The 12,870-nt window shown below is 43.5% G+C and overlaps 1 protein-coding gene across 1 annotated transcript in view; it reads right to left on the bottom strand.

Annotated features, from left to right (window-relative positions):
- Positions 1–4,951: 4,951 nt before the first annotated feature.
- Positions 4,952–12,870, bottom strand: part of FSTL1 (follistatin like 1) — a 53,451-nt gene continuing 45,532 nt past the window's right edge. Inside the window, exons 10-11 of the mRNA XM_026494357.4 lie at positions 10,552–10,628; positions 4,952–7,654 (exon numbers count right to left, since the gene is read on the bottom strand). Coding sequence (XP_026350142.1) covers positions 7,610–7,654; positions 10,552–10,628 — 122 coding nt within the window. The 3' untranslated portion in view covers positions 4,952–7,609. The remainder of the gene's footprint in view (positions 7,655–10,551; positions 10,629–12,870) is intronic.

Here is a 12,870-nt window from a genome sequence, read left to right as displayed (position 1 = left end):
ATTAAAATCCTAGGGGTGCCTGGGTGGCTCAGTCGTTAAGCGTCTGCCTTCGGCTCAGGGCGTGTTCCCGGGGTTCTGGGATCGAGCCCCACATCAGGCTCTTCCGCTATGAGCCTGCTTCTTCCTCGCCCACTCCCCCTGCTTGTGTTCCCTCTCTCGCTGGCTGTCTCTCTCTCTCTGTCAGATAAATGAATAAAATCTTTAAAAAATAAATAAATAAAAAATTAAAAAAATAAAATCCTGATGACCTATCTACGTTGTGAATGTTTCATTGATGTGGTACTTCAGTGACCATCTGTTGGAGAGTTCAGGGCAGAGCAGATTTCCTCTAAGCCACTTTTTACTTTTTGGTAATGATATTACACAGGCACTTTGCTGATACGAAGGAAGACCTGAGTAAGGGACATCTTCCTAAAACTGGTTCTGGGTGGGCTCATTATTATATTTGCAAAGGCTTTCTCTGGGCATTACTGGACAGAGGCTATGGAAATCCTGGCAAGTCAAAGAAAGTGAGACTAACTCTTGAACTTTTCTACCTTGCCCAGTTGTTTGAAACCAACTCTTTATTATTCCTAAACCTCACCTTCAAATCTGTCCTCTCCCTATGCTCTTTGCACAGATTCTCCCCCTCTGTTCCTTTTGGAAGTGGTAGGGGTTGGAGGATGATATCTGTCCTGGGCCTTGTAGGAGTCAAGATTAGGTTATGGGAGAGAGGAGGAAAAAAGCACATAAGAGAAAAGCCAACACAGAAAACTGTCTAAGAACCAGACATTTTAATTGTCTCACAGCCCAATTTTTTTGAATCAGTAGATTCAGGTGATAAAATAATTTCAGTGGAGATAAGATATGTATCTGCTTCTAAACCTTCCATGTCGAATGTCCCTGGAAGAAGGCACACCAAGGACACTGACAGCCGCACTCTAAAGGTAAGTTTTCTCCAGGCCAAAACTTTGAGATGTGTGCTGGAGGTTGTGGGGGACCCACGATGCCTGACATGACTCTTGGATTATCATCTCTGGGGAGACCAAGTTAGACTGAGGATCGCATTTACAGGAACTTCAGAGGCCTGGCCTGACCTGCCCTCACATATCTACTTAAAACAAACAAACAAACAAACAAACAAACAAACAAACAAAAAACCTGAAAGGATGTGCAGAGAGTTATTAGAACTAAATGAAGGAACTTATGGATGACTTATATGTGCTTAGCAATTACATAATAGAGAACACTAATTAGGAATTAATGATTCACATTGATGTGATGGTTTTTAAAATAAAGGGAAACATTGCAGCAAGGTAGAATGAGTATGAGAGGGACCCAGGTTTGGATCCTGACTCTGTTCTTTGCTAGTTGTGTGGTCTTAGACAAGTTCCTGAAATTTTTTGAACTGTATGTTCCTTATCTAGAAAACCATTTTTTTCACAGGGTCATTGTGAGAATTATAATACCTAATACGTGAAAATAATTGGTAATAATAATGATACCTGACACATAGCACTCTCTTTGTGCCACAGACTATTCAAAAAATTGTATACTCATTGAATTATATGCTCACTGAATCCTCAAAAAAAGAAAAGAAAAGAAAAAAGAAAAGGAATGAGTTAAGTACTATTACTATGCCACTTTAAGGAGGAGCCAGACACAGAAAGGTTAAATAAATTCCAGAAGTATAAAAAGCCTGGTCAGGCAGAGCCAGGATTTAAACCCAGGAAGCCTGGTTGTTAAACATATGTTACATTGTCTCACAATAAGGTATCAATCACAAGAACATTGTTTCGATACAGGTCAGTTAGAAGGAAGTTGAAACGTGAGACTAAGGATGACTGGTATTTACCAAAGACAAAGAGTATGTGAGAATATAAATACCAGCTTTAACTGTGGAGTCCGGTGGAAGAATTTGGAGCAGATATTTTGTCTTGAGTTGTCCCTGCTCCTTGGAAAATGACAAATTCTGCTAACTTGTATAATTTAAAACTAGGCTAGGAACTAGAAGTATAAAGTCCCTATTCTCTTGAAGGCAAAAATTTCCTTTTAAACATGTTTCATCCTTTTGACGATTTTATACAAATTTCCTGGTTAAAATATTATATTCTTATTCATTAACAATCTTGTCTCTTATTTTCCTGACAGGACATTCTTTTTACAGGCCCTAATTATTCTCCAGTTTCAGAGTGTTTCCTATCTGACCACAGCAGGTCAGATAAGACCTTTGCATTCCAGTGATAGCCAGCAGGGTGCATTTCCTCTTCCTTTCTCCTACATTCATATAGCCTGTTCTGTTGTACTGCTCCCTTCCATATGTGCATGGTGGTTCCTTCTCAGTTTTGACCTCTCCCTAGAATCCACAGTATCATTTCCCATCTGAATTGTTACATGCTGTGTATGTGAATCTCATATGAGTCCAGCCCATTATACCTTTTTTGTAACTGTGTCCACTTTTTGTTAATGATGCCATGAGGAAGCAGAAGAAATAGACAAACCTAGTTTTTCAAAAGAGTTCTCTTTCTCTAGGATGGACCCTCACCACTCAACATTTTTTCCTCACTTGATACATTTTCCATAGACTGTCTTGTCTACACAAAGGAATACTATCTCTATACTATTACCAGATCTGTACCTCTAGCCCAGCGCTCTTCCAGAAACTCTCTGTCCATCTTGCTCACAAGGTATCTATTTGGATGTCTTAAGGCAACTCAGATTCAACCCCCGAGAAATCTAATTCATTGTTTTCCATTCCTTCCTTCCTTCCCCAGCCAAGCACTTCCTCCTATTCACTTACCAGTCTCTGGAAATGGCATGACTATCTACCAAGTTGTCCAAGCTGGAACCTTGGAGTCATTCTTGACTGTTACCTCCTCTTTAACTCTCATAGCTAGTCAATACCCAACTCCTGCCACCTCCTGAACCTTCTGTTAATCCCCACTGCCCATTATCTTAATTCAAATCACCATATTTCTCACCTCATTCCTCAAAGAGCCTTCTATCCAAGCTAGTACAGCAAGGTCTTGCCACCTTTGTGAGAGACAAAGGGCTAATAACAATATACGAAGAACTATTATAAACCAGTTAGAAAAAGACAAAAAGCCAATAGAAAAAGGAATAAAGGGTATGAAAGAAAAGGGCAAGAACCAATTAATTCACAGAAAGATGAAATTGATCTCACAAAGGGAGTAATACATTTAAAATAAAGCAACAATGAGTTACCATTTTTCCTCTGTAAGAGGCCCGAAATTTAAAGACACAGTGCTTGAAAAAATACAGGTAAATAGACAACGGTGTCTGTATTTTTGGTGTGAATGTAAATGGGTGCAACTTCTTTGAGGGACAATTGGTAATTCTAAGCAAATTTATAAATGTCCACACCCTCTAAGAGGATGGATCTTTTGATTGTATTTTCTCTGATACAACTTAATTTTTTTTCCCATGTGCATCTATTACTTTTTCAATAAGAGATGTGTTACATAATTATAAAATTAACTTTTCTTGGCAGGAAGACCCTCTCATTAGGGCAGCGGCATGATGTCTCCTGTGTTCTCTCAGGGCACAGTCCCCAGCAGCAGCAGCCCTGCTTTCCTGTCTTCACGTCCCACATCCATGCTGGGTTTACTCCACAGCTCTGATGGCATCTGCTTGGAGCTATGCACTCATTCATTCTTTTTCTTTCCTCCCTCCTTCCACTTATTTCAGAGGTAATTTGAGAGGACTGATGGGGACTTGATACAGGTGCTCTAAAACTAAAGCTAATTAATTTGTATTAATTTGCACAACTCATAATATTACATTTTGATTATAGGAAAATTACCATTTGAATGAAGTTTCTTTCAGGCTATTTTCATTTTTAAAAAGATTTTATTTATTTGACAGAGAGAGAGAGAGCGCACACAAAGAGGGGAAGCAGCAGGCAGAGGCAGAGGGAGAAGCAGGCTCCCCGCTGAGCAGGGAACCGGATGCAGGGCTCCAGCCCAGGACCCTGGGATCATGACCTGAGCTGAAGACAGACGCTTAACTGACTGAGCCACCCGGGCGCCCCCAGACTATTTTAAATACATTTTCACTTCCTAACGCATACATACTGTAATAGCAGTGTTCCCAGAGCATGGTACAAGATTGGGAGAGGCCAGCCAGGATTTAAAAGTGGTTGTGGACAAGGTACTCTTCAAATTGGGTTTAAAATTTCATTCTGAAAATAAAAATCGGAAGAACCAAATTGATTAGTGAGACCAGTAATCTACAGCAATAACATTACCAGAGATTGCCTTTTAGTGTTTGATCAGCATTTGAGTAATACCCCACATCCAGTCAAGGTGATCTGGCTGTAAGTTTAGAGCGGCAAGGCTTCTCCACATAAGACTAATAGAATGAGCTCTTTTGGAGGACAGAATTATTGGGAGTATGGAGTGCACAATAGCTGTAAGACTTGGACAGGGAGGTAGAAAGCAAGTATTGGTCATGTGTCTCCAAGATGGAGCAGAACAGAGGGTTTTAACCAGCCAACATTCACTTCACTCAGAAATGTTTATCTTTATGGGACATATATCGGGTGAAAGCCACGGAGGCTGTCCGGTGAGAGCCTGGCTCCCTGTGTCACTTTGTAGCTTTACTCGGCTTCTCGGTTTCACCCGCAGCCAGCCTCACGGTGTCATTCCAGTCTCATAAGCCCTTCAGGGCTTTAGGAGCCGTTTAGTTTAATCTCTTCCCAGTGTAGGAATGCTTCTTGACTTCTCGTCACTTCCTACTCCAGACCCACCGTCTAGGATTCATTTGAATCAACTTGCTCTATCGGTCCCTGAGTAAACTTGCCCTCCCAATGGCAGTCCCAGATTTTATTAGGAGAAACTCTTCAAGGCCTCTTTTAAGGCTCCTGGAGGCCAAATCCACTTTTATGAGGTAAATGGTTAATGTTCTCATAACTTTATTTGGTCTTAATTGGGGGGGGAGGAAAACAATACAATGACTATTTTAATTTCTTTATTTATTAATAGTATCCAAAAAAGGGGGGGGAGAATCAGGAGTTACAAAAACAAGTTAAATGCAATATGGAAGCTTACTAATACAAATACATTTCACAAACACATAGGCAACAGAAACCAGTTCAAACTGCTTCTTGAAATTTGATTATTTAAAAACTTAAGTGTAAAGGAAAGACATTCGGATTTGTCCACATGGGCTTATTAGCAGGTGGAGGAGCCCTGCTTTCCAAAAACAGTGATGGAGTCCAGAGTCATGGCATGTGAGAAGGTTTCCATGAACACTGAATCTTAACAGACACCGTAATAGGTTAATAAAATCATATAAGCACTGAGAAAGCCCAAGGAAGCTTGCAGTCTAAGCCCTGTGCTTGTAGAGAGCTGGAGGAATGGAAGCTGGTTTAATCCTATTTGCTCCATGCAAAGCTCTATGCAAGACTCCCCAAACTAGGCTATTTAGCAGCTTTCCATGAATGGTCATCATATTGTGAGATTCTATGGTGCAGACAATGGCGGCCCTATTTACAGGAGGAATGCAGATTAGCTCTTGGGAATTCCATGTTGCAGGGTAGGGTAGTCTTAGATGGCAACCACTGCCCTGAATGTAACTGGTGAGGAGACACTCTGGCTTCTTGCTTTAAGCAAACTGGTATTCCTGCCCTCTCCCTCAGGGTCCAAGGGCTGGCAAAACTCAATCAAGGTGTGCTGTTGGGAGTTCTCCGAGGTGACTGGACAGGAAGGTGCGTTTCAGCGTGCACAAGTGGGGCTCGAAGGCAGCTTTTAAATGGGCTGTATATAAAAGCTGAGAATTCTAAACAAAAGGGAATGTTCTCCTTCCAAAGGAGAACAAGCAAACTTGTTTAGAAGGGACTCCACATTCAAGCACAACTTTCTCAGAGTCGCCTGGGCAGTGCAATCTACCTAATTTCCCTCGCATGGTCTGTAATCTGCTTTCTGAAAATGAGATCTTATGTCAAGTGTTCAATCTTTGTTGTTTCAAGTGCATCTTCAACATGGTAAATAGTGGGGTTAATAAGCACAGAGTCCAAAAGATAGGAATGATGGACTTCTTCCCAGTCACAGTTTGAAGACTCCATTTCCATGCCCCGTCTCCTAAAATGTGAAACCATCTTTTGTCCTCATTTTGAAAGGTAAAGCTTTTCTGTTTCCAAGAAGATTTAAGAAGGGAGTGCAAAAGCGAAGGCAAAGTGGAGTGGTTCTCTTTCCCGTTCTCTTCCTGGAAAGACTTTACCGAGAGGGCTCTACGTCACAGCACAACCTGGGCAGCCATCTGGACTGAGGTCAGATTTGGGCATCTTGTTTTTGGCCGTCTAACCCTTTTGTTGTAACAGTAAGGTTTCATTTATCCTAAGGAGAAGGAAAATCATAGGAACCTGTATCTTTCCGGACCAATGATCAGAACCACAGAATTTATAATTTATCAAATTGAAAGGTTAATGCATTCCTACTTGCTTACTGAGGAAACCGAGGCCCAGAAATAGGAAGAGACAGGGCCAAAGTCACTCTCCTAGTTAGTGGTGGATCAAGGAGCATATTGATAGGCACACATATCTAAGCCTTGCTTGGCTGCACTTGTTTCCATCCTTGGGAATACTGATTTGCATGAACGTATCAGAATAAATGGAAACAAATTAGCTTTTGGACCTTGAAAGCTTTGTATGGAGATGCTTGTATTCCCCTGGCTTCTGTCTGAGGCACCCACTGGCAGACTGCTGATCCACTGGAAGCCAGGGGGACCAAACTCTGGGCTGCATCTAACATGTGGCAGGGTGGGCGGAGTCTGGGTTATAGCGGTCCCTGCACCAGAAAGAACCCCAAACTCTCCCACCTCTGAAATGGTAGGACTACTGAAAAATAATTACAAAAGCTTAATTTCTAGTCAAGAAAATAAAATATTAAAAAACAACAATAATATAATGATAATAATCAAAGAATGAAGTCAACTTGCCAAAAAAAGTTTTACAGAAAAATAGCACCTTTGGTAAAAAGTATTTTAAAAATTTGGTTAGGTCTCTCAGGGGCTCAAAGTAGACAAGTATCTGCATCATTTGTGTGTACCCTCCCGGAAACTCCCAAGTCTGAGGGACACCAGGTAACTAGAAGGATGGCTGTGTATCTGGAGCCAGTGGTTGGGGCCGTGAGAAGCACGGATGCCGGAGGTCAACTATGCTGATGGCGCAAGAAGGGCTGCACGCAGAATGCGGCCCTCTCCACTGAGCGTCCCCAACCCCCCTCCGGGGCAGCCTGCAAAGCCCTGGCCGGCATTGCTGCACTCCCTGCAGCATGTTGATAGCTGTGGCAGACTGTGGTTCAGATCTGGGTCCAGATCCGGGTCTGCTCCTCTCCCAACCCTGATGCAGTTTCCTTGTCTCCAGCCCCTGAGCACCACTTACAGTTTCTCTCGAAGCACTTCTAGAAATGAAGGCTATGGCCCTTCCCCTCCTAGCCAGCCACCCCCATTTCCTTTATTGCAAAACAAATAGACAAAATAAAAACTCATTGCTATACAAGCAAATACTGGTGATTGGGCGATTGTAGCAGACACTTGCGGATACTGGACTCAGCACTGAAGTAGAAGAGAAGGTGCCAGGCTCTGGACACCCTTCCCGGGTGCCTCCTCTTTAGATCTCTTTGGTGCTCATTTTCTTGGTCTTTTCAGCTGTTTCCTTTGAGAAGCAGGAGAAAATAAGCATTGTGAATTATAAAAAAAAATCACTGGCATCTATCTAGTCCTCAAGATTTTATATGGCATTGACAGAGAGAGACATGCTTCTGCTAAATTTTAGTTCTGTTTACTCGTCTGTCTCTTCTGTGGATGAAAACAACCTGAGGGGAAAGATCATGTCTTCTTTTTGACATGGTCCCATAGGGACTGTCACTGAATTAAGAGCTGAGCCCATTTGAACACCTATGAAACCACGGGTCAGACATGATTATCCCCCTTTTAAAGATAAAGGAAAAGATACTAAACGCAAGTGCTACAAGATGTTCCAAAAATCCCAGCCCAGAGCGGGGTTAAGAGCAACAGGCTCCGGAGGCAGACTGTCTGAACTTCAGTCAGGGATGTGCTTTCTGGGGGACTTCGGGCATATTATGAAAACTGTGCCTCAATGTCTTCATTACAAAATGAGGGTAATAAAGCACCACCTCTTACATGTCACATTTCTCCGAAGAAGCCATTCTTACTTATGGCCAGTAAGCCCATGAGAAAATGTTCGACACCATTAGTCATTAGGGAAATGCAAGTCAAAACGACAACGAGATGCCACTTCACATCCACTGGGCTGGCTAAAATAACACATAATGGACAATGACAAATGCGGTGAGTTTGTGGAAAAATAGGAACACTGCTGGCTTGGATGTAAAATGGTACAGCCACTTGGAAAACAGCCTGGCAGCTCCTCAGAAGATTAACCACAGAGTTACCATACGATCCAGCAATTGTGCTCCTAGGTGTATACCCAAGAGACCTGAAAACATATGTCCACACAAAACCAAACTTGAACAAGAATGTTCACAGCAGCATTATTCATCATAGCCAAAAAGGAGAAACCACCAAAATATCTAACAGCTGCTGAACAGACATAGAAAATGTGGCAAATCCATACAATGGAATGTTATGTAGCCATGAAAAGGAATGAGGTACTGACTAATGCCATAACAAGGATAGGCCTTGAACACACTATGCCGGTGAAAGAAGTCACACAGAAAATGCCATATAGTGTATGATTCCATTTGTATATGTCCAGAATAGGCAAACCTGAGAGTTAGAAAGTAGATAAGTGCTTGCCAGGGGCTGGGAGAAGAGAGAATGTGGAGTCACTTATAATGGGCCTGGGGTTTCTTTCTGGGATAATGAAAATGTTCTGGAATTAGGCAGTAGTGATGGCTGATAATCTAGTGAATATACTAAAAACCACTGGATTGTATACTTTAAAAGGGCGAATTTTATGGTATATAAATTATATCTCAATAAAAAATTAATTAGGAAATAAAAAGCAATGCCTGGCATCTAGCAGACACTGTTGGTCTCCCATCCGTAGCCCCTTCAGCATTTCAGAACACTGGCGTGGCTTCTTCCTGCCAGTACCTGCACCTCTTTGCCCAAGACATTCCCTGGCTGCTGGAGCCTGCTCTGCCCACACACGTTGGCAGGCCAGAGATGCCAGGGAATTTGTGCTGCTGGTGGCAGTGCTCGCCAATGGCGGCTGGGAGTTTGTGGAGGAATACTCTTGCTCCGTTCCCCCTCAGGCGTGGGAACTCTGGTCCCAGCCCTCCACAGCAGGACTAAGCTCCCCACGCCCCCAGTGGTAACACGCTTGGATATACACTCTTTATTGCTTCCTTCCCGTCCTGGGCTTGCTTCCCAACTCCCCTTCTGGTGTCTCCTAGGATTGCTAAATCAACTATTTGTACTCAAGTCCTTGCCTTAGCGTCTGCTTTCTGAGGGAACTCACATAAAACGCATAAAAATGTTAGCTATTATAATTCACTCCCCACTGTCTACTCTGATCATTTCCCCACCCTAGAGGAAAGGAATTCCTATTAAGTTCTTTTTTTCTTTTATGTGGTCGGACTCGTCTGGAGACTCAAGGCTGATGAAATATGGAAAAACAAAAGGCTAGAAGCTTCTGCTTTGGCTTAAAAAACTGACATGAGGTTTCTATGTTATCATGACAATAATGACAAAATGCATATAAAAAACCATCAATAAATATGAGCAATTATTATTTTTGAGCACTTACTATTAATAATTATTTTCAAGTCAAATATTTCATCTCAGTAGTTGAGGAGCTCTTACGACTGTTACAGTCCCTCCGAACTTAAGTCAGAGAGAAGGCTGGTATACCAGACCCAGGCCGCAGACAGCTGACATGACGCACGATATCCTTTGTTAACTACATGGTAAACCAGCGGGAAGACGGCCCTTAGAGCCTGCAGAGCCGTGTTTTCTCTCCAGCCCTTACCAGAGTACGTCAGTGAATCACTATTCTGCCAAGAGCCTTTTCCCCAGGAAGGCCTTCAACTTAATGACACAGAACTGGAACAGAATTCTTATTTATTATCTTCTCAAGTCTCCAGGGAGTAGAACCTCTAAGTTCTCCGGGTTTGTCAATCCCAGGCTATTTTCTAACCAGCTTGGCATTTAACTGAAATCCTTTCTGCTATGGTCCACATTCACTAATTTCCTGCTCATTGCCCCCAAGGAGCTCCTAGTCTTTGGGTCTGGGCACTGCTCGTGACAGGAAACGGTAACACTGTTTTAGACCCTGCTCATTTGAAAACCACTGCCAACCTATTTGCAGATCACCACCTGCCTTATTCTTACCCATAAAGCAATTTACCGCGTCATAACCAATATCTGCCGGGACCTGCTGGACCCTGGAGGGACTCCATCAGGGAACTGTCGATATCATGGTTTGATACTGCGGGTTTACCGTTCAGGACTACTGTACGGACCAGAGCGGCTCCTTGGTCTCCTGGAGCATGCGGCAATATCTGAATGGTGGAAGGGCCTACTGGTGGAGGCAGAACCTGAGCCAGCATGGAGGCTACTACTCACCTGGTGCTTCTGGAGCTCCTGGACATATCTGGTCATCTCCTCCTCTGTCTGGGTCTGGGCCCCCTTCTGATTCTTTCCTGCAAGAAGACTCAAAGCTCAGAGCAGTGGTCTCTGAGGGAAGCCAGTTCAGGATCCCACCAACAGCTACCTTTTAGGCTCTCAATCTCCTCTCCCATTTAACCTATGGAAGGAACGGTGAACTGCCTGCATTTCTGTGAATACGAAGTGTCCCAGTGCCATGGACACCTTCAAAGTAACACACAGTGAACAAAGCAATCTCCTTCACTCTCCTCGGCCTCTGCTCCGCCCCTGCTCCAGTGCAGCCATGCCAGGGGCGGGCCTGCAGGGAAAGAGAGGGGGAGTGCCTGGGTCTGGACTCAGCAGATCCTCTGGGCCAGTGATTCTCAACTGTGCCACCCCCACAAAATGTCCTACAGAACTTTTCGAGACACAATTGTTTAAATTCTACTTTTAGATTCTGGTTTAGCTGTTGTTGGGCACCAGGATTTTATAAAGACTCTAGGTAATTCTAATGCACAGCCAGGGTTGATAACCACTGCGTCTAGCAATGTTTCCCAATTTTACAGGGTGACTGAAAAAAAAATCATAGAGTACATCCTAAAAATGTAGGTTCCCAAGCTGCCCTTTTGTGGATTCTGCTTTGGTAGGTCTGGGATGCAATCCGTACATTTACTGTGCACAGTGTTCTCTGTGAGGAAACACCGCTCCACCGTCCCCTTCTCAAGTTGGGCATTGATCTGCCCCTCACGGCCGCTTCCCCCAGTTCTGGCTCCACCTGGTTTCACATCTTGATGCCCCTTTTTCTTTGCTCCTTTGGGGTTTATGATCTAAGACCAGACTACCTTTCAGGTACTGACTTTGTAATGCTGAGGCATTACGATGTCCTCTCAAATCCATGGCCCACACATCAAGACAGGCTCACCTTGGGGCACCCACATCCCCGGGGCTCTTTATACCCACAGAGGGCCGTGGACCTGGGCCATCCAGAGAAGGAGGACAAGCCTTCCAGCCTGCCTGTGGAAATGCGATCATTTGGGTTTTGTCTGATGCACGTGATGGGGTTTATTTTCCAGATGATCACGCTTACTCTGTAAACCAGCTATTCAACGACTGCCCGTGTCTTAGAAATGGATGGCTGCCCTTACAAAGCCAGACCAGGCGCAGTTACGTGTAGAGAGCTACCATAGGGGGTTTGGGGGAGATAAACATGGGATGCTTCCTGATTGAGGCAGCTTGGGTAGTGTTTTGAGATGTCCTCTCTTGGCTTCAATAGCTACTGTGTGCTTAGCCTGGCTACACTGACTTAGTTTTGACTTCCAGCAACTTCTAGGATTTCTAGTTTCTAAACAGCCTCTTCCGGCTCTTCCATTTGTCTCTGGAGTGGTGTTGGCTTCTTGCCTTCCCACACGGAGAAGAGACTTGGTCGTGGGCAGTGAGAGACTAGGGATCCCCTGGTAGGACTGAGTTCCATTTGTACTGTTGCTGCTGCCTGGGCTTCTTATCGAGAACTACCTCTTCTGGGTCCTTGACCTCTGTCTTCCAGTTACCATCTTACCTGACCTTCGTGAACATGATCCTAAGACCAGCCTGTTCTTTCTTGTCTCAGTTTTTTTAAGATATACTTTTAAATTCACCCCATCTAATCACCCCCTGTAAATTTTGGGCTTGGTTCCTACCAACTGATCTTTCTTCTCAAACCCAGTGTGACTCTCCATTCTAGACCTGGCTTCACCCTCTGTCTTTCCTCTGATCTGAATGGTGCCTGTTTTTTCCTATGACCTGGCTCCAATTCAAGAGGTTTTTTTGATCTTTGGCATCATTCCAACGTGCCATGTGGTTTCTGCACTAGTCCCCCAAACTTTCTCTGACATCTCTATCTTCCCAACCCACCCTGACCATGTCTCAACTTTTTTTTTTTCCTTAAGGAATTACCCAAGTCTGTTAATTCAAATAGGGCCTATGAACATTTCTCCTTTTTCTGCTGGGTATGGATGGCAAGGAGGAGTCATTTTGTCTTCGAACCACCTGAGTCTTTTACATAGAGCATTTCCTAAGCTGTCATAAGAATTACGTGGGTTAATATGTAAAGTGCGTAGAAGAATGCCTGGCACGCAGCTCTAAGTATTTGCTTTCATTATTATTATTACTATTATTATTATTATTCCAATCTCATATCAACGTTTGATCTTACCCTGCATCTTAAACCTCTCTTCTGCCAAGCCTCTGGAGTGAGTATTGAACTTAATGCATCTGGCAGAAGTGCTTTGCCCTCGATGCTGACACTACAATTGGAGTCTG

Source organism: Ursus arctos, unplaced genomic scaffold (assembly GCF_023065955.2).
Source record: "Ursus arctos isolate Adak ecotype North America unplaced genomic scaffold, UrsArc2.0 scaffold_4, whole genome shotgun sequence".
Lineage (NCBI taxonomy): Eukaryota > Metazoa > Chordata > Mammalia > Carnivora > Ursidae > Ursus > Ursus arctos.
Note: the sequence above shows the minus strand (reverse complement) of the source record. Positions and strands in the feature narration are given on the sequence as shown.